This window comes from Lycium barbarum, chromosome 9, assembly GCF_019175385.1.
Source record: "Lycium barbarum isolate Lr01 chromosome 9, ASM1917538v2, whole genome shotgun sequence".
Classification (NCBI taxonomy): Eukaryota; Viridiplantae; Streptophyta; class Magnoliopsida; order Solanales; family Solanaceae; genus Lycium; species Lycium barbarum.
Window position 1 is genome coordinate 24,427,481 of NC_083345.1, and position 25,420 is coordinate 24,452,900.

Below are 25,420 nucleotides of genomic sequence, written 5' to 3' on the forward strand. Positions count from 1 at the left end.
CGTCATTGGAACGACCAAGCCCGGTGACCCGAGCATTCGTGACCGCTGGTCCGAATTGATCGTGGTCGTTGGTCCGTTTGATCATAGCCGTTGGTCCGAATTGATCGTGGCCGCTGGTCCGTTTGATCATAGCCGTTGGTCCGAATTGATCGTGGCCATTGGTCCGTTTGATCATAGCCGTTAGTCCGTTTGATCATGGCCGTTAGTCCAGGAAATCGTGGCCGTTAGTTTGGGAGATCCTGACCGTTAGTCCGTTTTGGTCATGGCCGTTGATCCGGGAGATCCGTTACGCGGTTGCCACGCATCGATAGCGTCCTGCCATGGTCAACCACCAACCATGCGTGCGTCAGATCGTACGGCCAACCTAATCCCACAAAATCTGCTCAGAGCTGTCCTTTTTATTATTATTCTAATCATTTGTATGGGAAGAGGCCCATAGAGGCACCACTATAAATAGAGCACATCCCCTCCTTTGTAAGGGTTGGCTCCTTTACTTTCCAAGAACATTTATTTCCATTTATGTTGTGCTTCTTCCATTAAGTATTGAACATAGCTTCTAAATGTTCATGTCCATAGCAAATCGAGCAAATTATCGTTATTAGCCGTTTTATTCCTAAATACCCACACACTTATTTTCCACTATCAAACATATATCAAGATCCAAGCACATATCCTATACCCGCATACAAATTCAATTGATTTCCTAAATTCAGGGTAAACAGTTTGGCGCCCACCGTGGGGCTAGGATAATAGTGGTCTTTGATCTTGATCTCTATCTTACCCATCAAAATCAGAAACATCTGATGTCCGTCTCTGAAAAAACGGACCAAATGGCTAACAGTGGGCAATCTGGTCACGTCAACAACAACGAGATCGTGGCCGAAAATGAAGGCAGCGGGCCACGAGGATTGCCAAACCCCACTGACCCTTTAAATACTAACAATTCAATTACTTTGTCCGGGACACAAGTCCGGAAAGAACCGGATACCCCGAATGATAATATTGACTTGCGTTTAATTTTTGAAATGTTGAAGGAACAGAGAGCGGCGATTGCCGAACAGGGAATCGCAATAGCCCAGCTGCATAACGGAGGAGATAAAACGACCCCGGAAAAGGCGAAGAGTGTTGCTGAACCTAGAAGAGATGAGGCACGGATGGTTGAAAGCAATGGCTCCGGAGCTGGTCCATCCACCGTGGTTCTGAGAATGCTCGAAACGTTGGCGAAGCGGGTGGACTCGACCGAAAAAAGGGTGGAGACATACAACTCTCGGGTGGATCAAATCCCGGGGGCTCCGCCTATCTTGAAAGGGCCGGATTCAAAGAGGTACATCCAAAGGTCTTTTCCTCCGAGTGCAGCTCCGAAATTGATCCCGAAGAGGTTCAAAATGCCAGATATCCAAAAATATGACGACACAACGGACCCTCACGAACACGTGACCTCATACGTCTGTGCTATAAAAGGCAATGATACGGAAGATGATGAAATCGAATCCGTGTTGGTGAAAAAGTTCGGGGAAACTCTGTCAAAAGGAGCATTGACTTGGTACGATCATCTGCCCGAGCATTCAATCACTTCTTTCGAAATGCTCGCCGATGCCTTCATAAAAGCACACGCCGGAGCCCAAAGAGACGAGGAGCTATTGTGTGAATTTGTCAACCGGTTCCAAAGGGAACGAATGGAGCTCCCCCCGATTCCTGAGGAATGGGCCGCACAAGCTTTCACAAAGGGGCTCAATGTTCAGAGCTCGACGGCTTCGTTCAAATTAAAAGAAAGCTTGCTGGAATACGAGGTTGTGACCTAGGCGGATGTCTATAACCAATACGAGTCAAAAATTCGGATAGAGGATGACCAACTCGAGCTTCCCCCGGGGCCCGTAAAAATGAACAAAATCTCGGAGAGATCACGAAAGAGTTACGAACCGGAGGCCGGACCATCGAGGGAAAGGTATCGGCCATACTCTCGAAAACCAAGCTTCAGGTCGGAAAAATCAAGGGATGGCCCGAGTCATTTCTCCGGGTGGGGTGATAAACGGGCCGAGTCCCCGGTTCAGGTATACCACCGAGGAGTCAAACGAGAAGGCCACGGCTGTGAAACTCGATCTCACGGATGAACTTCGCGAAAACGCGTTGGTCCGTATTGCAACCCAGAAGCAGAGAATGGAAAGGTACTACAATCGGAGAGCCAATTTTTGACATTTCTAAGTTGGGGACTTGGTGCTTCGGAAAGATACCTTGAGCACCAAGAATCCCAATGGAGGAAAACTGGGTCTGAACTGGCAAAGACCGTACAAGATAACCGAGGTAACGGGCAAAGGATCGTATCAGCTGGAATCCGTGGACGGGCAGCGATTGTGCAACAACCGGAACGTGGCTCATTTGAAGGGATATTACTGCTAAGGTATGGACACCTCATGTTTAACCTTTTTCTTTTTGCAGGAAGTCAAGTACCGGATAAAGTTAGGATCTAGGTCTGAAAACGCGTGTTGCACTCTTTTCCTTAGTACGGTTTTGTCCCAAAATGGGTTTTTCGACAAGGTTTTTAATGAGGCAACAAGTACAACATGTTACTTAACAAAAATAAGGACAAACGGTTGGGAACTCGGGGTCACGGCCTACAAGTGGGGACTTGATAGCGCTCGCCTGATCTTGCAGCTCGGATAAACACTAGGGGACTTATACCCACATCGAGGTTTACCCCGGTTAGTGGAAAACGGAGGAGCTCAACAAATCAAGATCGGACCTTCTGCATTAGGTTTCGGTGTAAGGACCAAACGATCAAAATGAATCGTGTCCCCCCAATATTTGCTACGGTAAAATCAAGACCGGACCTTCTGCATTAGGTTTCGGTGTAAAGACCAAACGATCATAATGAATCGTGTCCCATTTAGCATTTGCTACGGCAAAACTAAGGCCCGGTCACCGGCCATAGCCTTCGATGTAAGGACCAAACGATCATAATGAATCGTGTCCCATTTAGCATTTGCTATGGCAAAACTAAGGCCCGGTCACCGGCCATAGCCTTCGATGTAAGGACCAAACGATCGTAACGAATCGTGTCCCGTTGTATATTTGCTACAGCAAAGGCAGAAGAAATTAAAATTCTCATATGTACAAACATTTTGCAAACGCAAAGTTATCGAAAGCTGGTATAACAAAATCTTGGGTGTCTTTCTATTAAAAGGACTTCGCCCCGATGGTAACCGCCGTATTCCGGCACTGGCCCACTCACATACTCTATATCGAGGATTGTGCCCGAAATTCGACAAAGGCGACAAGGTCACAATGACCCAAGCCAAAGCTCGGCAAATTCCCCCAAAACGGGGACTGCTACATCAAAAACTTTGCCAAGGTTGAAAAAATACCGACCCTAAAGAAAATGCCTATCGTAATTCGGAGACATCTGAACTTATGAAGTATCGGATAAGTCCCACGGGCACGGTGAATTAACGACTATGAGTCGACCTGTCCTAAAACGGACCAACGATCATGACAAAAATAATGGCAAACATTCAAAACGAAGAAATAAGAAGGTAACGACGAGCTGACAAGGCCACCGGTTTCGGAAGTTATCCACTCCCCGTTACTCCGATAGATCGGAGATCCGGGAAGTGTGGGGCTATCTGTATACGGTAAAAACCGGATGCGAGGCAAACCGGTGGAGCGAGGGGACCGACTGATCTGCCTTCTTCGTCATTGGAACGACCAAGCCCGGTGACCCGAGCATTCGTGACTATTGGTCCGAATTGATCGTGGCCGTTGGTCCGTTTGACCGGGGCTGTTGGTCCGAATTGGTCGTGGCCGCTGGTCCGTTTGATCATAGTCGTTGGTCCGAATTGATCGTGGCCGCTGGTCCGTTTGATCATAGCCGTTGGTCCGAATTGATCGTGGCCGCTGGTCCGTTTGATTATAGCCGTTGGTCCGAATTGATCGTGGCCGCTGGTCCGTTTGATCATAGCCGTTAGTCCGTTTGATCGTGGCCGTTAGTCCGGGAAATCGTGGCCGTTAGTCTGGGAGATCCTGGCCGTTAGTCCGTTTTGGTCATGGCCGTTGATCCGGGAGATCCGTTACGCGGTTGCCACGCATCGATAGCGTCCTGCCATGGTCAACCACCAACCATGCGTGCGTCAGATCGTACGGCCAACCTAATCCCACCAAATCTGCTCAGAGTTGTCCTTTTTATTATTATTCTAATCATTTGTATGGGAAGAGGCCCATAGAGGCACCACTATAAATAGAGCACATCCCCCTCCTTTGTAAGGGTTGACTCCTTTACTTTCCAAGAACATTTATAATAAAAGAGCTCATATACACAATCTCTCTCCCTCAATATCTGATCCGGCCAAGGCCATTTGTTTCCATTTATGTTGTGCTTCTTCCATTAAGTATTGAACATAACTTCTAAATGTTCATGTCCATAGCAAATCGAGCAAATTATCGTTATTAGCCGTTTTATTACTAAATACTCACACGCTTATTTTCCACTATCAAACATATATCAAGATCCAAGCACATATCCTATACCCGCATACAAATTCAATTGATTTCCCAAATTCGGGGTAAACAATAAGGGCAGTGTATGTTAGGGGTGATGAAATTTTTATCCTGACTTCACTTAAATTTTGAAGGGTATCAAGGTCGATCAACATTTAGAGAATATTTTCGTCGTTCAACATTTAGCTAAAATTATTCGTGCTTTTAATATATGTAGATAGATAGATAGATGGGATGTAGGTATAGATATAGATTCTTTATAATGAATGTGAATGTAAGGCGTGGGAAAAAAAATTACTAGTGTTTGGCAAGGGGGTTATATGTCAAGGCATTAAATAGAGAGATATGAAGGTAATCTCTAATGGTCCCGAGTTAGGCCGGTTGAGAATTTGGAGGAGTAAAAAAAATTATAGTAAGGACCCGTTTCGCCATGAGAATTTTTCACTTTTTTCCGATTTTTTTTTTCACTTTATTTGGAAATAATCTTTTGGCCATGAAAATTCCAAATACAACTTGAAGTTGTATTTGGAATTTGAAAAACACCTAAAAACCTGTTTTCACTTTTTTCATTTTCAGTACATTCAAACAACCAAATGTTCTTTACAAAAACTGTAACCAAACATAACTCCATCTTCAACTCCAACTTCAAAATTTCAAATAAAGTGAAAACTATTTGATTTTCATGGCCAAACGCCTACCAAGTAAACTAATTTTAAGGAGTTAGAATCTCTTTTCATCCAATTATTGAGCCATTAAATAAGATATGAATTATTTGTATTAATATTACTGTTATCATTAATGAATAGTGAATACTTTGTAAAATTAACTCGTGCACCAGACTTTCTCTTGGTACTTAGCTTTTTGATAATGTAAAATCAACGTTATACTTTAACAATATCTAAAGTATGCTTGAGACAATGTATTACAGACTAATTGAGAGAATTGCTATCTCGCAAATGAATACATTATTCCTCATATTTCATTATTTGTTGTTGCTCACTACGTCTTGGTGTGGACATTTCCTTCCTAGACATAGAATTGGATGAGTTGAGATCAATTCTGAATACTTTATCTATTTTTGGACAACTCAGCCTCCATCATTTCATTTACGCTAGGGGTGTACAAAGGAAACTGGAAAATCGCACCAAATCGATAATCCGAATCAAATCGAAAAAAAAAAATCAACTAGTGATTTGATTGACTTGGTTTGGTTTTAAAAAGTAAAACCCGATGGCCATTGGTTTGGTTTGATTTTAACTAAAAAATATCAAACCGAACCAAACCAACCCGATATTATGTTTATATAATTTCAAAAATATTTTATAAACACAAACATTTATTTATAACGTAATTTATAAGTATTTCTTAAACTTTTTCATAGTTCTTTATCTTTTAATGTATTCTTTTAAGTTTGAATTTAGAATTTTGAATGGTCCAATAAGTTTTATAGCCCATAGATGTTAGTAACTAAAGCAAAACCCAACAAAAATTAAATCAATTCTAATACTTATTGTACAAAAGATATTCAATTCTAACACTAGGAATGACAATAATGTTGGATATCTATTATTTCGTTTTATATTGTTTTAGAAAGTAAAAATACATAACTTAATTTTATTTTTTCTTTAAAATCTAGTCATGTAATTAATCCTTATTAGCCGTACTTATTTTGCATGACTTAGTACTTAGTTTATGATCATTTATGCCTTATAAATTAGTCGTATTTATTATAGCATGACTTAGATTATGATTATTTTATTTTATACGATTTGGTTAAGTTTTTTGATTGAGTATTTTAGTACATTGTCATCTCTCATCTTACATTTTTGTGTTTTTTTTTTTTAAATATTTTAAATAGATAGTTGTATCTTAATAAAATTAAAGAAATATTTGAGGTACAAGTATATGTCTTGTATGAAGACTTTACCGGAAAAAACCTGAACAAATCAAGCAACCCGAATAAACTGAGAAAATCCGAGATTGAAAAACCCGAATTTTATTGAGTTGATTTAATTTATAAATTTAAAAATCTGATACAATTAATTTGATTTGATATTTGCAAAACCTGAACCAACCTGATCCATGTATACTCCCTAACCCAAAGCCGCTATCATTTCATTTAGGCAAAGACTCTTTAGGGATCTTATCTTTTCGTCGGCTTGTAATGACTCTTAATTTCAATCTTTACTTTAATGCATCTTTTTGTAGCAAAAAAAAAAAAAAAAAAAAAAAAAAAAAAAAAGGTAATGTCAGTTATTTAATTTATTTATTTAACTATCTAATAAGCATGACCAAGGGTAAAACTGTAATTTCACGCTGATCCAATTAATTAAAATAAATCAGATATTCATTACAATTCTACCATGTTCTACGATCTTGTGCCCTTTGCCTTCCTTCATCTGATCAGTAGTCTACAATCTCCTCCCCTTTGACATCCTTCATCCGATCAGTTTTCTACTGGTTTTGTTTCCTTTTTCGGTGTGTTCAATTTTCTGCAGGTTTCTACTTTTAATTTGGCGTGTTCTTTTTGTGATTTCTATGAAAGAACAAGTTTGGATGGAAAAAGCTTTGATCAATTCCAAGAAATATTTGAATTGGGAAAAAAAATCACTTCTTTGTTCTGCTATTGCTTTATCTCTGTTTGATGGGCTTTCTTACTCCCTTTGCTTAGCTACTCATTTCTTTATCCCTTTCATTATCGTGCTATTTTCTCCCTAAAAATTAGTGTAATCAAGTTAGATCTCTATGAAACCAGCCGGCTACTTTCAAGCTTGATTTTTGTTCTATTCAAGGTAACCTCATAGTTTTATAATCTAATTTTTCGCTATAGATTGGACTTCTGATTGTGCTTATTTGGATTTTGAGGTTTTGACCTGGAATTTTAAATTGGGTATTTTAGGATAGATTAAATAAATATCTGTAAGAAATTTTCGTTTGGTTATTTTTTTCCCCTTCCAGTTGACTGGCTGTCTCTTAAATTAGTGATGTTTTTCATCTTTCTCCATCTTTTTTTGCTGGTGTTGTCTATTACTGACACTTCTTTGTGTTATTTTGTTGATATATCTTGTGGGTGTTCAATATCTGAATGATTATTACAGAGATAGTTTGATGATTAATATCTGGTGGATTGATCGGTTTGGTTTTGATTTAAAGTCGTGTTGCTCGATTATTGATGTTTTCAGCTTTTCTTCTTAGTTTCATTGGTTTCTGTGTTTGTTCTCAGTTTTTGAATCTGTGAGTTCTGCTGATTTCTTCATTTGGTTTTACCCAATTCTTGGTGATGGGATTTTGATATAGATTTGTTTTCCGCAGGCTGCATCTTCCTCCAACTTTTTGGGTTGCGCCTGTCAATTACTAATGCTTTTGTTATATCGGTTTCACGTAAGGTAATAACTTCTTGTTTATGATAATTCTTTCTTATAGTTGAGTAACTTGGGTGGAAATAAATAAGGCAAAAGATTTGGGCATGGGCTTTACATTGCAAAATGGTGCAAGTTAATATTGATATAGAAGATGTATTACTGGTTGATGAAGATTAGTTAACTGAAGGTTGGACTTTAGTTGAAAGAGTGATTTAGTGTAGTGTTTACAATAAGCTGATTCTGGAAGATAAAACTGAAGAAAGAGAGTTAAAAACAACAAAACAAACACTACAACGTCTTGAATTAAATAATTACAAGAATTAATAAATACTTCTGCATCGAGTAGCTTGAAGAACATGTATTGGGAGCAACAATGACACCATCATCTGAATTACAATGTAATCTAAGCCCAAATTCTCTAATTCAGTACTCAAAAATTTGATTTAATTCAATCTTCTACAAATGTAGAGTAATGCTTGGAAAACATTTCAGCAGATCACATGTGGGCGTATCAAGTCCATTTTCAAGACTTATAGCTTCCTTCAAGGGTAAAGGGGATTCAACAGAAAATTCACCACATTTTTTTTTTATGTGAATAGTTGTGTTTATACGAAGTGGCTAATAGGCTATTTCCACAAATAATCATTACTGAACTGCATATGATTTCTTAATGCACACAGAAATTCATAATTGTTCTGTTCAAATGCGGATATATAGACGAAGTTATAGCTACGAACTAACTGTAGTTTCTATGATATATATATATATATATATATATATATATATATATATATATATATATATATATATATATATATTATGCAGAGATTACCGAAAAGAAGTTTACTCGGTTAAGCAAACGTGTCTGTTGTATATAATTGCTTCGTATATCGAGTACATTGACTTGTTAGAAATATTTGGGTAATTGGCAATATAGGTTGATGTGATTGAAGAAACAAGCAGAGACAAAACATCTGTAAAGGCACCAATCACCCAAAAAAAATAAAAAATGGAAAGGCCTAATTTATTGTCACGAAGCAGCACTCTAGCAATGCATTTCTAAATTTCAAAAACGTCTTAATTTCCTGTTTGATTCTTAGATCAATAACGTAATTAAGTAATTACTGCTTATGTTACTTTGCAGGAGGTGTTTCCTTTGATAATGTCAACACTCTAGAGTAGAAATACTCTTAGGTATGATGCTACTGCTATATCATAGAAGAGCTTTATCAGTGTTATAAATAACAGATTCTTGATGCCGCTTACTGTTATTTAACCTACATTTGAGGATATTATAAAATTTTGGCAATGGTTTTTATCGGTATTAAACTTTCAACAGTACTTATGTAAGGGCATTTTTTCAATCCTACAATTGAACAACCATCACATAAATAAGTATCTAATTGAATTGAGCTATGTGATGTACATCAGATTTATTAGAGAAGTGGGAAAAGAAAATATCATATCAAATAAATGAGGTTCGTTCAATGGAAAAGCACTATTTCTCATCTGTCAACTAAACTAAGAAGACTTTCACTGCTCTTGGTTTTCATACATGCAATTGAAACTCGGAAGAGGTAATTCTTGTGTAGGCTACTTTATATGAGAAAGAGTTGCGAGAAACAAATTGTTTTTCAAATAGAGAACATTCTTTTGTTTGAATAGTTTCCTACTATGAGCTGCTCCAGAGAAAAAAGGCGCTGATGATAAGATGTTTCAAGTAGAATATCTGGTTAAACTATATAACATTTTTAGATGAAGATATTTTGAGTGGATTGCAATTGACATACTCATTCTAATTGTTTATATAATAATTCTTTTGCTGGAACAACTTTCTAATTTTTCTTTATTTCTTAATTTTCTCTTGGTTAAAGATTTAGATCTCATGTTTCAGATGGATGCGTTGTTTGCTTGGTCTACAGGTGTCTTATTAATTCTTAAAAAGTGATACAATAAAAATATCAGTACAAAATTAAACTTGAGCCTTTTTTTACAGTTGTGAACAATATGCACCTTAGTTGCTCTTCCTCAATGTAGCTTCGAGCTTACTCTCTTAGTCATCTGCTAGAATTTGTTACAACAAGAAGCTCCGATTTGGTTGACGATGCTGTGATTGGCCGGTGTTCTTGCTGGGTATTCTAACGTATAGGTTTGTTCCTCTTTTAATTTTGTTAGCATCCTTTTTTTCGGGTTTATCTTCATAATTCTTAATTTCATAATCCATTGATTGGCGTGTGTTAAATGTAACCTTGAAACTCCATTTTTAATTCTAACCTCCTATATTCAAGAATTTGCATCTATATGGTTTTATCTAAGTGTGATGAGATTTATTTATCTCCAGTTGCTCACACCCAAATTTCATTATATTGAGTGCCAACTAATGTATTCTTCAAAACTTGGTGGATAATGGAGTTGCCCTTCTATCCCCCTCCACATACATATTAGCTTTTCTCCGTGATAGAAAAGAGTGCTAAAACTATTCCATGAAAATATGATCTGCCCATTTATTGGCTTAGCCTATTTTGATTCGCCTAATTATATATAGCCCAAATTAAACCATGAGAAACCTTGTCAATATAGTTTTAAATTTTTTTTTTTTTTGAGTATATAATATGTAGCCATAATAAAGAAAATATGTTTTATTAGGTACTTGACAAATCACAAAAGACAAAACAAAGAAATTAACTCAACCCATTGTAACTCGCCCAAATTTAGTCCAACCCACTCATTTGACACCCTATCTTTAGATCACCTTTACATGTTTTCTGAAGAATTTGTCAATTTCTGAAGCAGCTACCCAGAATTCTTGTGACTTGTGTCATGTGTTTTTTGGTAATTTGTAACCAAAACTTAAATTTGTTGATTCTTTTACACATTGATACTTGCAGTGGCTTCTACTGCGAAGATTTCTGTCCTAATAAGCCCTACAAACCTAAAATGTGGACAGAAGTCTGGACTGCTTGGTAAGTTAAAGAGTTTCAAAGCATAAATTATTCTAATTGATAATAATAATAATATGAATCCCCTAAAAAAATGGATCTAATTTGCTCTACATGCTCCAAATTTTTGATAATTCAATTTATCTTTCTTGGGCGAAACGGAATATCTCGATTAGGGAAGAGAAGAGGGAAATGTAATATGACCCAAATATCTGACAAGTCGCACTATACGTCAACCCAATTTGCATCTTCCTCTCCAAGACTTCGGACATGAACTTTTGGGACACCAATACGCATTAAATAAAAGAACTAAATACTATATTTCAGTTAAAGGCGATATGACTGGAAGACTACCTTTAAGGGACACATTCCTTGTCAATAAATTCTATTTCTCGATGTCGTTTAGAGTCTATCGACTTCTTATTCTACTTGTTCAGGTATACGAAATTCGGTGGTCCAGTTCCTAGCAGACCAGCAGAAGATGTAGCATTTTCAGTTGCAAGGTTTATTTAGAACAATGTTTCATTCTTCAAGTACTACATGGTCAGTTGTTCATTTAAGTGCAATTGTTACTTACAGCTACTTATAAAAGATCATCGCTTTCCTTTATTAAAATATCTTTTTCATGTATATATGTCATGTTGACTTCAGTACCATGGGGGAACAAATTTTGGTCGGACAAGTTCAGCACTTTTCATTGCCACTAGCTACGATTACGATGCTCCACTAGATGAATATGGTATGGAGAAGAAAGCAAGGAATAGAACTGTGTTTTCTCTCATTTGCGAATCTACACAACAAAAGTAAAATAGTAGAAACTTTCCCAGCAGCAGTAATTATTTTCTTGATAATTTGTCATATGCTGTAATAGGGCTGTTAAATGAACCAAAGTATGGGCACTTGAGAGATCTACATAAAGCTATCAAGCTATCTGAACCAGCATTGGTTTCATCATATCCAACAGTGAATTGGCTGGGAAAGAATCAAGGGGTCATTCTAATGTAGACTCTTTAGTTTTCGAGTTGAATTAGAATATGAATTTTCATCTAACAATAGTTTACAATTTTTGTCCACCAACAGGCTCATGTATTTAGATCAAAATCCGGGGATTGGTGCTGCATTCCTGTCAAACTATGACACTAAATATTCAGTTCAAGTCATCTTTCAGAATATCCAATATGACCTTCCTCCCTGGTCCATCAGCATTCTTCCCGATTGCAAAACTGTTGTTTTTCTATCCACAATTGATTTACTTCCTGAAAAATCTTCTAATGAACTAAGGTGGCAGAAAGCACAACTTACACAGGCAAAGAAGAATCTGAGATGCGTTTTTGAAGTCATGATGATGATGAGAATGGTAGTGAGCAGGTAATAGTAGTACTGTAAATTTCTATTACTTGCCGGGAAAAATGATCATTTTGATGTTTTTTACTCATTTGTGCACATTTACACCATAGTCAATACTAATACTATAAGAAGTATCAATGAACCAATAAATTTGTGCAACGTAAACATAGCCCTTTAGTACTTTTGCAGCATTTTGAGTGAGGTATATTACTCATGAAAGATGGGATATTTGATCACATTATTAATCTTAATTTTTTCTACGATAAAAAAATTTATGTTTCTACGTTTGTGGGGTGTTATAGTAGTTGCTTTGCAGTCCAAATAGAGTTGAGACAGTTAGATATTGCCAATATCATGTAAATGATATGTGAAAAATGGTTAGACCTGCTATTATTTTGGCATGTATTAGCTGTTCCGTATGCGTCCTTGGTATTTGTATCGTTGTAAAGTGATCGCAGTACTGACACTTGCAAAAGTGAAGTTTCCTTGTCAGTGGATCGTCGGCAATTAAGAAAACAACCTCGCATAATGACAGGAGCTTCTTTTAAGAATGCCAAAAGTTTCTCATTTTATTTTTCTCCTGGTTTTTGCTGTGTTTTACCCTCCTTTTAGTACTTACGATGTCACCTGACCATATGTTTTTCATTCTTTATCTTTCTGCCCCTGGTGCCTCACTTAATTCATTCTTTAAGAATGTAGATGGCTTGGGAGATTCATTCTGCTGATTTCTATTATGTTTTTGCTTGAAGTCTTTTAAACCAATTTTATTTTTTTTATTCTGCAGGTTGTCTATCAGTACTAGAAAAGACACGTTAAAGGCACTTGATGCAGTGGAAAATATTGTACCAGATTTTGTTGTAAGCCTTTTTCACTTATATTCCCGTCATATGTATTCTAAGGATATCACTTGAATCAAAAGAGCCTTCAAATATTGTGAAATTTTTTGTAACTAAATCATTCCCTTTATGGACTAATCATCTTCAATATTTCTTTTCAGGTCATGAAAGAGCTTCATCCGGCAACAACTTACTTTTGTTATCAACCACAATTGCTGAATTTGTTATCAGTTACCAAAATTCAAATTCCATGCCACTGTAACATATCTCATACATATGTTGGTCCACCTATAATTCACTATTTCTGTCTTTCTAGTAAGCTCACTGTATAACTTTGTTCCCCAAACGAATATAATATACTACGAAGCATAATATGTTAATATTTAGTTTAATCATGTTTTCTTTATTTCCATCTCATTAGTGTAACGCAAAATGCCCGTGCCTTGCACGGGCACAGGCCATCTAGTCATATTTCTAAAAGAGGGGATGATCATTGATAAAGTGGTACGAGCCAAAGAAGATAAATTACAACTGGCCATTTCCCATCATATTAGGATCCCTGGAGATTAATTTTATTTATTTAGTAACACTTTATCTCGATATGGCAAGACCCAATTGTTGGGTTTTAAATGTTAGATGAATGGGAAATGGAGGGAAGAAATATGGAGGAAATATGAAAATTTTGAATTGTTCTTTTTTGCTTTTTGAATGAAGCATTTCTTCCACATTAGTTGTGGAAAGAAAAGTTCTTGTGTTTGTATGTAGAAGCATATCTTCTAGCTTATAAAGAGTTGAGAAGAGGACCTCCCCTCGCGTTGTTATTGTTGTTGTTGCTGGGCTCGCGATTTGGATTTGGTCAAATGATTTGATTGATAATCTTTTTGATCAAATTTAATTAATTTTAATTGTTTAGTTATTAATTAATTATTCAAATCATGGCCCAGGTTTTCGAATTAATTAGAATCCAGATTATGACCCGAATCCGTTTCTAACACATTTTTTTCCGGGTCTATTTAAATGTTCCCGCCATCCGTTAGACACAACCTTTCTGAACCAACGCTTCCATGACTATATATAACTTGCTGATCTTCAGATATTCCTTACGAATTTTCTGATCTTGTCATCTCTTCTTTTTCTTACACATTAAATTTTCGTGTGATTTACAGCCACAACGGTGAGTTCGTTGTCATCGGAGTTTGCAGTACCGCCACAACGGTGAGTAAATCGTTTTATCCTGAGAGGATATATTCCACAACCTCGGGTACATTGAAGAGAATAATTTCCTAGACACACTGTGTATTCAGTAGGCTCGATTTAATTCTTATACATTTTCAGATACTATTCTTCTAAAAAAAAAAATCAATTTCTGGTTTAAGTATATTTTCGGATATAGGTTTATAACACCAATTTGAATTTTTTGTTGCAATGGTGCATCAAGCTTTTTACATAGTGAAGTCAACACTATATATATATATATATATATATATATATATATATATATATATATATATATATATATATATATATATATATATATATATATAAAGGACAATAAAAACAAATACAACACATAAATTTTAAAAATTTCCCCTATTAGCAAAATGATTAAACACAAAAACATATAAAATTTTGAGATTCTTGCTTTCCTATGATAGTCAATTCTCTAATTAAGGTCCCAATCTTTAACTTGATCATTTCAGCCTAACTCATGATAAAATCTCATGTGAGGGCAAGTTGTTATTTGACCTTAAGCCATGGAGAAAAGACAAACAAATCTACGTAGTACTTGCGTATTCTCTCCAATCATCTTAACATGCACCAATATAAAAAGGGTTATTCAAAACCTTTCTGAACACAAAAAAAATTTCTATCTTTAAATTATCTACTAGCTAGTACTTTGAATATTAAAAATCGTCTAACATGTCTTTGAAACTGTGTCTTGTTTGCCTCATTATCCAGTTTTTCATCACCACCAATCTTGTAGGCCGTGGCCAATCACAAATCCTTGGGAGCACCGGTTTACAAATAAATGGAACTGTGGCTTGCACCGTAACAGGAAATCCTCCAGGCCCTGGAATTGCTGGAGCAGATGTCAGGGTTTCTTGTGATGGGGGTATCACAACCCTTCTTCAAATGACCACAAGTTGTACTGGCTCATTTACTGGTACATTAAACGCAACGGGGGTTGTCATTACCAATACTATAACTCCTTGTCGAGTAATAGTCAGGGGCGGACCCACCGGATGACACCCCTTCGTCGAATTTTATATATATATATATATATGAAATCTGAAAAACCGTAATACATATACAAATAAAATAAATGACAGTTCTTACACAAAGGGAATGCCTTGGTTCGCTGGCTTATTGCCTGGATTGTTTAGCGATCTACCCATGTTTGAGCCTCAGCAAGTGCATTAATCGGGCCTATTTTCAGTTTTTTTATATTAATTGTGCTTAAAAAATAAAGGTTGCTAGCACCTAGCCAGGTTCGAACCTGCAATTTCCTGTATAGTTAGGAGAAACAAAATCAGACCAACTGGGATTCAACCTAGGTTAAATATTAGAAATTAAATACTTTTATATATCATTTATTTTTTATTTTATTTTTTTAAATGTCGACACCGCTTATAAAAATTCTTGCGTACGCCACGGGTACAGTTGGTACACCAATTGCGAGTTGTCCTGTTCTTCCTTGCGAAGGAGTCATTATAGCTCCAATCATGCTTACTGGCAACATTATTCAAACTGTAATTGGTCAAATCATGAACACAGTTATGGGGCCATTTGTTCGAGTAAGCTCATGCTGATGGCACAGTCAAGCTTAGCCTCCACCCCTTAAATAATATCTTTTTGACTTAATAAATCTTGTGATGTATTTATGTTCTTAAATAAATGCACCTTATTCCTCATATGGAGTAGAAAGGTGATTTGTCTTTATGTTTAGTATCTATTAAATGGAGAGTGAAGACGTACTTATTTGAATTTCATTTGATAGTAAAATGAGGATCATATCTGTACATCTTTCATTTCTTTATCATGTTTGTGGTTTTAAATTTTCAACTTTCCTACGTTAACTAGACTATTATTATGTCAAAAACATAGAAGAAATTGCTACATATATAACTACTATATATAGAGGAATCCGGGGGTACAGTAGAGAGACGTACTATTATTAGTCATACCCAATCATTTTACTATTCAACCTCTAAGTCGACATATGGAACCGAGGTAATCTACGACTAGGTTTCAAATGTCTCTCCTAATAACTCTTCTAACTCTATATATCAATTATGGACCTTCAAATAGCTCCTTATCCCCTATTTTGGCCTTCCATGATAAAATATATTCTTAATAAATTCACCTTATTCTTTCACGTGGAGAGTATGGATTTCGATGTATGTATTTCTAACTTCTTCATGTGGAGAATAAAGGGTAGTGATCAATAAGTATTTTTTCGAATTTCATTTGATAGTCGTCATTGAAGGATCATATTAGCGCATCATTCATTTCTCTGTAATATTTGTGCTTTTACATTTTGAAGTTATCGACTTTCTGTAGAAATATTTGACAGTTTCCACTTCAATGTTAAAAAATGTCATTGACCCAAAATTACCTAAGCCATGATGGAACCAACATCCCAACCCGGCCGGCGTAACAATTCATTTTTATCCGATTTTCGTTATTATAATGTAGAAATAACCATACGAAACAAATATAAATCATAAACGTATCTTGAAATAACATAAGCGTGGAATAATATAAAACACCTCAAAACCTGGCGAAATAAGCCAATAGCGTATAAGAGTATATAAATATAAGTCTAAAATCTGATACACCATCCGTTACAAAAGACAAAAAATAAAGATAGAAGGAGTGAGCCTTCCAATTTTGATTACATGATTTTTATGATTTTTAACTGATGATGCTAAATGATTATGAACAGAAAGACTGTGGTACGGTATTTGAAACTTCGGTACGGTAATTTCGGTTTTTGGTTTTTAAAAATACTATACCATTACCGTACCAAAATAATTTGGCATGGTTCGGTATTTTAAAGCTCGGTTTCGGTATTTTATGGTACGTTAAATCGATACCATAATTTGTCCGACTTCGACTTATATATACTCATATCGTGGAGAATTATGACTTCCGCTACCTAAGAAACTTCTCAATTATTATGTACGAAACACCTTATACATGTAAAAATATTCAAATGAAAGTACAAGCAATCCCCTTCGTAAATCAATTACACAAAAAAGACATTTAAATCAAGATTGAATAGTCAAAGTTCCAACGTTTAAACAATTAATTTCTAATAATACTAGTTTATGTATTTGTTAGTATTCTAATACTAAGATATATGAATTGTATATGTAATTATATACTTCGGTATGGTATTCGGTATTTCAGTATTTTCTTTATGAATACCGAATACCAAACTTTTTAAAAATGCATACCAAATACCGTACCAAGTCCATAATACTTGAACCGCAATATAAAAAATTTCGATTTCGATATGGTAATCGGCATCTACCATACCATGTCCACCCTTACTATGGGCTAATGAGCCGAATGACAAATAGCTAACATGTTATGGTGGGATGAATAGGGTACCTCCCCTCAACCAGAAGTCTCGAATTCGCACTGAAAAAAATCCTATTAGGGAAGCCCTTCCCCATTAAAGGGTCTCAAGCTGTGCAAATTCGGATCAGTTAGACCAGTAAATTCTGGATACCGTTATATTTAATAAAAGGAAAGATTACCTGACGTAGCGGTTTCAGCCCCCTTAATACGCTTTATAGTAGTGTTTTTTAAAAATTGGAGTACAAAACATAGTAATGCTATGTATCTAAAAACCTTAGCAGTGAGCACCCTCTCAATAGAGAGAGCATCTACAGGCGTATGACATACATACGACATATAATTTTGGCTTGATGCATATGCAGCCCCCTAAATTTGCTATTTTTTCCATTTTGGCATCTCAACTACGTTTTTCCAATTGAACTCCTAAACTCGTTCTCAAGTGTGGCTGTCAAACACAATCCGACTTACATAGTATTCCATCTTCAATGTATCCAGGAAAAAAATAGTAGCTCTTAATTAAGCTGGCAGAGAAAGAGCAGAACCAGCAGAAACCGACACATCCATGACCGAACGAATAGCTTACCACATGTCTAAAATATTACTCCACCTTCATTTACCCAATTTAATTTTTGCTTCTAATAAAAATCAGATTTAGGAGGTTTGATAGGCACATTTAAGGACAAATTCAGGAGTTCAATAAGAACAATACTTAGTTGAGGTGATAAAATGAAAAAAAAAAAAAAAAAAAAAAAGGACAAGTTTAGGGGCTGCATATACATTTAGCCTCTAATTTTTAGGTGCTAGTTCCCCCATACATATAACATACACTTCACATGCCCTTCACATACAGTTGGCCCGCACATACATTTTGAAAAGACATACATTGGATCCCGTTGGCCACACATACAGTTGATGTCTTCACATACATACACATACATCGAACTTCTGCTTTGAAAATGCATACATACGCATACATTTAAAATCAGATACTGTATTCACGCGATATCAGTTAGGATTTGATATTATATGCGCGTGGATACAATGTATTTTGCTACGTTTTGAAGAAAAAAAAATCTTGCTATATTTTGCAAAAAGTGGCGCAAATAGCGCTACTTATGAAATTTTCCCTTAATAAAAAGGTAAAGGTAAATAGGAGACCTGATTATTCAATTCAAGTCAACGTTAGGAAAGGAAGTGTAAAAGCTTATGAAGTAGAAAATAACACAGCATGGTTTCTCCCATATATAGTTTAATCGCATAAGAAAGAAATTAAAAGAAAGCATGCACGATGATGATCACACTCTCAGACACATAAAAAGATTAAAATGAAATAACTTGTACTGTATTTAAAGTTCATGGCTTACCCCTGGAGCTTTAACCATCATCAGAATAGGGAACTGTTGTTGTTTTCTTTTTCTTTCCAGAAGATGATGATCGGCTAACTGTAGTAAGTCTTTGCTAGTAGTGGGGTGCTTGATCATCAATGATGGAAGATTTTAGTATTATTAATATGTTTAACAATAACAACAGGGTTGAGTCCACTTGTGTAATAACTTAAAAGTAAGAATTAGCAACAAGAAGTAAACAAGAGAGGCAGAGTGGGCCGATAGCCCATCAGATGTACATTGCAAAATTGGGTGGCCCAAGTGCACCGTGAAAAGTGGGCAAATAGCTACTTTTTTGAGAAATTTTCACAAATGACTATAGTTTGGTAGCTTATTTCCGTTCGTAGCTATAGTTTTGGTATTTTACCGTTTCTAGCTACAAAATGTTTGCCATTTCACTGTATTCATGGGAGTATCTCCCCTGTATCAACGAATACAAGGCGTTAAAATAGATTGAATCTATGGGACGCAGTCCGTTTAAAAACTACAAACACAACAAAATCTCCCAAAAATCACTCGTGAATGATCTCAGGTTCCAAAATGTAACACGCGTTCTTATTCTTCCATATTTAGATATTTTGAATACAATTTTAACCAACAAAACGGTAAAACAAAGCACATTCAATAAAAAATTAAATTTAATCGTTGCAAAACAACTGTTGAAAACTGCTAGCTCGTGTTTGGATTGATACAACTGTCATATTACGCCTAACATATAGAAGCAACGTGTTTACTATATTTGCTACGAAAATACAAAGTATAGCTACTGTAGGTAATTAATTTAAAGTATAGTTATGAATTGTAAATACCTTATAGATGTTAGTTGTATCATGTAAAATTTCCTACTTTTGCCGCTACCAATTAAAAAATAGAAAAATTTACTTGCAGAGTTATGTATAACAGCTAATTATGTATAATAACTATTCTTTATTTTATTTATATTTCGTAGCTATAAGTTTTCTCTTATTTATTGCCTCGTAACTAGTGCAGTTACTACACTATAGCATCTGAAATACACGGTTCATGTATCCATTCTCCACAATATTCTTCTGTTGTCAAGCCATTTTTTCTTCCATAATCCCAATTTTCTCTCCCATTCTTCTTAATCAGTACCACAATTCTCTCCGTTTTATCTCTCTTCAAGATTTGCATGATTCTCTCAACATTAATCGTTTATCCACAAATTAGGTAAGTGGTTTTGGTTTTTTTTTTTTTTTGGATGTATACGTGTATTTTTTCATTGTATCTTCTTCAATTTCATTAATTACATGTCCTACATTCTTACGATTTCCCTGATTACCTGAACTCCATTGTTAGGGTTTTCACAAAGAAGCTTTTGTGAGTGATTTTGATGGCCGAATGAAACACTCCAACAAGGGTTACTCAAGGTACACACAATTTATTCGATGGGCCATCTTTTAGTTTAGGCATTACTCAACAATAAGATATAATTGCAGGCATCGATGCAAAAATTGTTGTAGAGAGGCGTAGTAAGCATCTTCATGACCCAAAGAATATGCAATAAATGGATACGGAAGTAGCAAAATCAGTCAAGCGAAAAGGTGACGTACCAGTTAAAAAGGTTCTAAAGTTGTAGCAAAAAAGAGGAGAAAAGTAAATAACCTTGCTTCTGGAAAAAGGGTAAAAATGTCGTTGAAGAACAACCATCTATTGCAGTTGAGGATGTGGAAGCAATGGAGGAGGAGGTTAGACTTTGATGTATTTTAGTGTATTTCACTGTACTCTGTGATAATACATTTTGTTTAGCCTTTATGCACGTACATATTCACATGTATTTATCTGGGTCACATATTAGACTTGATGTATTTCATTGTATTTCACTGTATTTTGTTTTGGCAAGTTCATGTAGTTTTATTGTGAGTGGTGTTTTTTTTATGTATTTCAGTGTATTTTATGATAATACATTTTGTTTGGCCTTTATTTACACACATATTCACATGTATTTATCTGGGTCACGTGTTAGACTTGATGTATTTATCTGTATTTTATTTTGGCAAGTTCGTGTATTTTGACTGTATGGTGTTTATTTGATGTGTTTCAGTGTATTTCGTGATAATACATTTTGTTTAGCCTTTATTTAGACACATATTCACATGTATTTATCTGCGTCACATGTTAGACTTGATGTATTTCACTGTATTTTATTTTGGCAAGTTCCTGTATTTTGATTGTGTGTGGTGTTTATTTAGTTATATTTTTTTTTGGTATATATTTAGAATTTATTATATTGTATTTGACTGTATTTTAGTAATGACATGAATTGTGTGGATCAGTTGCAGAACACCATATTCTATGTTAAAAAGCATTTTACGCAGTCTCCACAGAGGAAAAACTAATTGTTTGACAATTATTTATGTTTGACCAAAATATCTTTGGTAAATTCCTCCAAATGCAGCATTGAGGTACAAGCATAGATGTTTCAGTGCTTCATAGTTAGAGAGCTAAATGATAGTACTCCTGATGCGTTTATGATGGATATAAATGGTACTATATTGCGATTTACCATTAGAGAGTTTGCATTCATGACCAGGTTGAATTGGGTATATGACGAAGGGGATTTTACATTTGACCCAGACAGACCAAATAGGATTATGGAAACATATCTCGATGGGTCTGATAAACTATAAAAAGAATTGAGTTGATTGAACGCTTTAGATGGTAGGGATTGTGGTGTGTTTGTGGCAGCATTTGCCGAATATTTGAGTTCGGGTGAAGGTATACCAGCAGATATTGGTGAAAAATTCTCCGCAAGAGATACGATGTACTTCTATGGGACTACGCTGCACAAAAGGCAGATGAGAATGCTTTCACTGACAACGAGGTGCCACCACCCACCAAGACCAGGTAGGCCAACCATGGATTGCAATGCAATTGAAACAATAGACGTTAATGAGTATTTCCAATGAATATTTTGGGGATTTGTAATGCACACTATTAGTGTTTTGATTTAGAGAAACTTGGTATTTTGTACTTGGTACATTAATTGTGTTTATGTTGCAAAGAATACAGGTTGTTATCACCCAACAAATGAAATGTTTATTGGTGTGTTGTTTTGATATTAGTTGAGGTTGCTATGACTAAAGTGAAATTGTGTATCTATGACTACAATGAAATTGTGTATCCATGTATCTATGAATACAGTGACATTGTTTATCTATGTGTCTATGAAATTGTATATATGTATGAATACAGTAAAGTTTTCTTGTATGTACTGTATCACCTGGAATTTTAACGAAGTTATCGTCCACATATTAATATATTTATCTCCTTCAGTCCAATGTATTTATGATCCGTAGTTTCATGTATTCCTGCCTAAGACCGTATTTTTATTGAAACAGTGCGTATTAATTTAGTGCATGTTTCTAGTATAAATGTTTACTAGAAAACTAAGTTGTATTTAGCTATATCATATATATCAAACTGGAGATGTATTGTAAATGACAAACAACTAATTGACATTTCATACTTATGTCATGTAAATGCAATGTGAACCTTGCATCATGCACGTCTTGGTTTTGTGATTTTTGAATTAAAAAAGGTTCCAACGAAATAATAGGGGGAGAGAGTCGTGCTTTGTTATAGAAGAACAACCGTTATGCGTGAATTATGATAGATTCTGTTTGGCTTTCCTTTTTTAATATATTTCGTTCCAAATTTAATGTCTATTTTTACTCCATCCTGTTTTAGGATACATGCATTCTTCTACATTTAAAAAAATGTAAATGCACTCGTAACACTAAGAAGGTAGCTACGGTTTGTAAATTGCAAACTTATAGCTATATATTGCTAGGAGTTTATAAAAGGTAGTTGTTTCTGTAAGTTTCACTAAAAAATAATCATCGTCTTAAAGCTACTTACTAGTATTTAGCCACTTGCGTACTAGTTGAAGAAAAACATCCTCAACTAAACATGGAAATCCTAGCTTCTTTTATCCCCCCCCCCCCCCCCTCCCCTTTTTTTTTTGCTTTAAAACCTACACTTAATATAAGTAAACCAGTGAATTTGCATAAAAATAAATAAATTAATTTCTTTTAAAAATTTATTTTTAATTACAAGTTAATTAAATTATAGTATGTATTAATAATATTTTCGGTTATCTCCAACACTCTTCATATAACCAATTTCACATAAAATAATTTGAAGTAAAACAATGATACATACAAATAACTTTAGATATACAACTATTTTTTGTGGTAAAAGTAACAAATATTAATCTAATAATAAAAAACAGAGTGTATAATAGAAAATGTTAGTCATTTTAGTCAGAAAATTATGATGTTTTTTGTAAATCATCATGTATCATTGTACTTCTTCATGGAGGCATCAACAAAATTTTATTCAACAAATTAATTATTCTTTTACATCTCCATTACTAAAAGGACAAAAAGGAAATATTACTCACTTTAACCAATCTTTACATGTAAGTAATGTGAGATTTATGTATAATCGAGTATATAAAGGTTAGTCCATAATGGAGGCTATAAACAAACACAAACACAAACACAATATATCATTACACTTTTCTCAAAGTGTCTACATACTAGATCATAATGATTGGACAAGGCAAAATATGTCTTCAGACAAACATTCAGACAAACAGCTCTTTTAGACACATAAACTTTTGACCATTTCACTTATTTCAATCATTTTCACTCGTTTTATCTCCACAACTTCGAATGATAATAGAGGTTAGTATTGCCAAATTGCCCTTTGTACAGTTAGCAGGACACATATGTGATAAGTGTTATGTGTTCGAGGACCACACTTACGCATAACAAAAAATGATTTTACTTGAGATGCAAAGAAGTATTGGGAATGTCCCACCACCATTGATGATTAATACTACAGTCATAAGACTATGGGCTTTCATAAATACATTAATAATTGGATGAAATAGATTCTAACATCATGTGGATGTATGTTGTCACGATCTAAAATTGGTGGCCATGACTGGCGCCCTAAGAGTCAGTACTCCAAACTTACCAAACCATTTAATAGAGAAAGAAAGAAAAGAATAAATTCAAGTCATTCATGATATAAATAATAAATCTCATCATGATGAAGCAGAAGGACAGCACATAACCTAAGTAAAATATTGATAGTACACTCCAAACCCCACAGTACTATCAAGGAGCATTTAAGAATATTTAAGTACAATGCGGGTACATTCCTCAAAAAATAAAGAAATAAGCAAAAAGGGAAAAGCCGATGATCGTGATCGCCACACATGTATTATTAATTGGAATATACATATTATTACCACTTATGAAAACGTTAGAAATGTGTTTCTTGAAAAGGAAAAGAAAAATGAAAAAGGTTTTATGAAAAGATTATTTTTCCATTCATGCATGTATCATGTTTTATAAGTCAGGTAAGGTTGGTTCTCTCAGTCAAGGTTAAGATATCGGGTGTCGGTCTGTCTCACCAATCGCTGAATTTTTTGACAATTTTTTCACATACCATTGAGAATCTGTTTTAGTGATCGAAATTGCAACTCACTAATTCATAGTTGAAAACTAGTGACCGAGAATGTGTCATGCTCTCGCTTTTTGTATCATTTCAATATGAAATTTTAACTACCTAATGAAATTAATATCAAATTTAAACTTAAAATCAAGTTACTAACATATTTATTTTATAAATATAAGAAAAATGAAGCTTCATGAAAAGTAGTCTCTTCTTTCTATTTTTAGAAAATCAAAGAAATGGTAGAAATATATCAAAACTTCATTGCTAAAATTTTTTGTTCATAATATAATACTTGCAGCTGAAAATGAATAAAACGAGTGAAAATGATTGAAATAAGTGAAATGGTCAAAAGTTTATGTGTCTAAAAGAGCTATTTGTCTGAATGTTTGTCTGAAGACATATTCTGCCTTATCCAATAATTATGATCTAGAATGTAGACAGTTTGAGAAAAGTGTAATGAATATTGTGTTTGTGTTTGTTTATAGCCTCCATTATGGACTTACCTTTATATACTCGATTATACATAAATCTCACATTACTTACATGTAAAGATTGGTTAAAGTGAGTAATATTTCCTTGTTGTCCTTTTAGTAATGGAGATGTAAAAGAATAATTAATTTGTTGAATAAAATTTTGTTGATGCCTCCATGAAGAAGTACAATGACACATGATGATTTACAAAAACCTCATAATTTTCTGACTAAAATGACTAATATTTCCTATTATACACTCTGTTTTTTATTATTAGATTAATATTTGTTACTTTTACCACAAAAAATAGTTGTATATCTAAAGTTATTTGTATGTATCATTGTTTTACTTCAAATTATTTTATGTGAAATTGGTTATATGAAGAGTGTTGGAGATAACCGAAAAAAAATATTAATACATACTATAATTTAATCAATCTGTAATTAAAAATAAATTTTTAAAAGAAATTAATTTATTTATTTTTATGCAAATTCATTGGTTTACTTATATTG

General features: G+C 34.8%; 1 protein-coding gene and 1 long non-coding RNA gene across 25 annotated transcripts; both read left to right on the top strand.

Annotated features, from left to right (window-relative positions):
* Positions 1 to 6,813: 6,813 nt before the first annotated feature.
* On the top strand, positions 6,814 to 13,361 carry LOC132610474 (beta-galactosidase 3-like). 23 transcript variants are annotated; one of them, XM_060324768.1, is made up of 11 exons: positions 6,814 to 6,969; positions 7,804 to 7,877; positions 8,322 to 8,401; positions 8,998 to 9,047; positions 9,850 to 10,002; positions 11,230 to 11,335; positions 11,444 to 11,531; positions 11,664 to 11,793; positions 11,873 to 12,160; positions 12,924 to 12,996; positions 13,137 to 13,361. In XM_060324768.1, exons 6-11 carry the CDS (start codon positions 11,333 to 11,335, stop codon positions 13,305 to 13,307), a joined length of 753 nt encoding a protein of 250 aa, XP_060180751.1. In that variant the 5' UTR covers positions 6,814 to 6,969; positions 7,804 to 7,877; positions 8,322 to 8,401; positions 8,998 to 9,047; positions 9,850 to 10,002; positions 11,230 to 11,332; the 3' UTR covers positions 13,308 to 13,361. The 23 variants fall into 23 exon arrangements, with proteins under 23 accessions (XP_060180751.1, XP_060180753.1, XP_060180748.1 ...); XM_060324770.1 differs by lacking the exon at positions 8,322 to 8,401 and adding an exon at positions 9,728 to 9,775; XM_060324765.1 differs by lacking the exon at positions 8,322 to 8,401 and adding an exon at positions 10,742 to 10,816.
* A 6,490-nt stretch (positions 13,362 to 19,851) lies between these two features.
* On the top strand, positions 19,852 to 22,132 carry LOC132610337 (uncharacterized). 2 transcript variants are annotated; one of them, XR_009571118.1, is made up of 4 exons: positions 19,852 to 20,135; positions 20,265 to 20,335; positions 20,405 to 20,653; positions 21,364 to 22,132. It is a non-coding gene; the product is annotated as an uncharacterized LOC132610337 (long non-coding RNA). The 2 variants fall into 2 exon arrangements; XR_009571117.1 differs by lacking the exon at positions 21,364 to 22,132 and having other exon boundaries at positions 20,405 to 21,331.
* The last annotated feature ends 3,288 nt before the right edge of the window (positions 22,133 to 25,420 follow it).

What these genes read in the sequence shown, in the direction of transcription:
- LOC132610474 (XM_060324768.1), top strand. An exon ending in TGCTCCACTAGATGAATATG is followed by an intron (nt 11,532 to 11,663) that starts GTATGGAGAAGA and finishes ATGCTGTAATAG; the next exon opens with GGCTGTTAAATGAACCAAAG. An exon ending in ATATTGTACCAGATTTTGTT is followed by an intron (nt 12,997 to 13,136) that starts GTAAGCCTTTTT and finishes ATTTCTTTTCAG; the next exon opens with GTCATGAAAGAGCTTCATCC.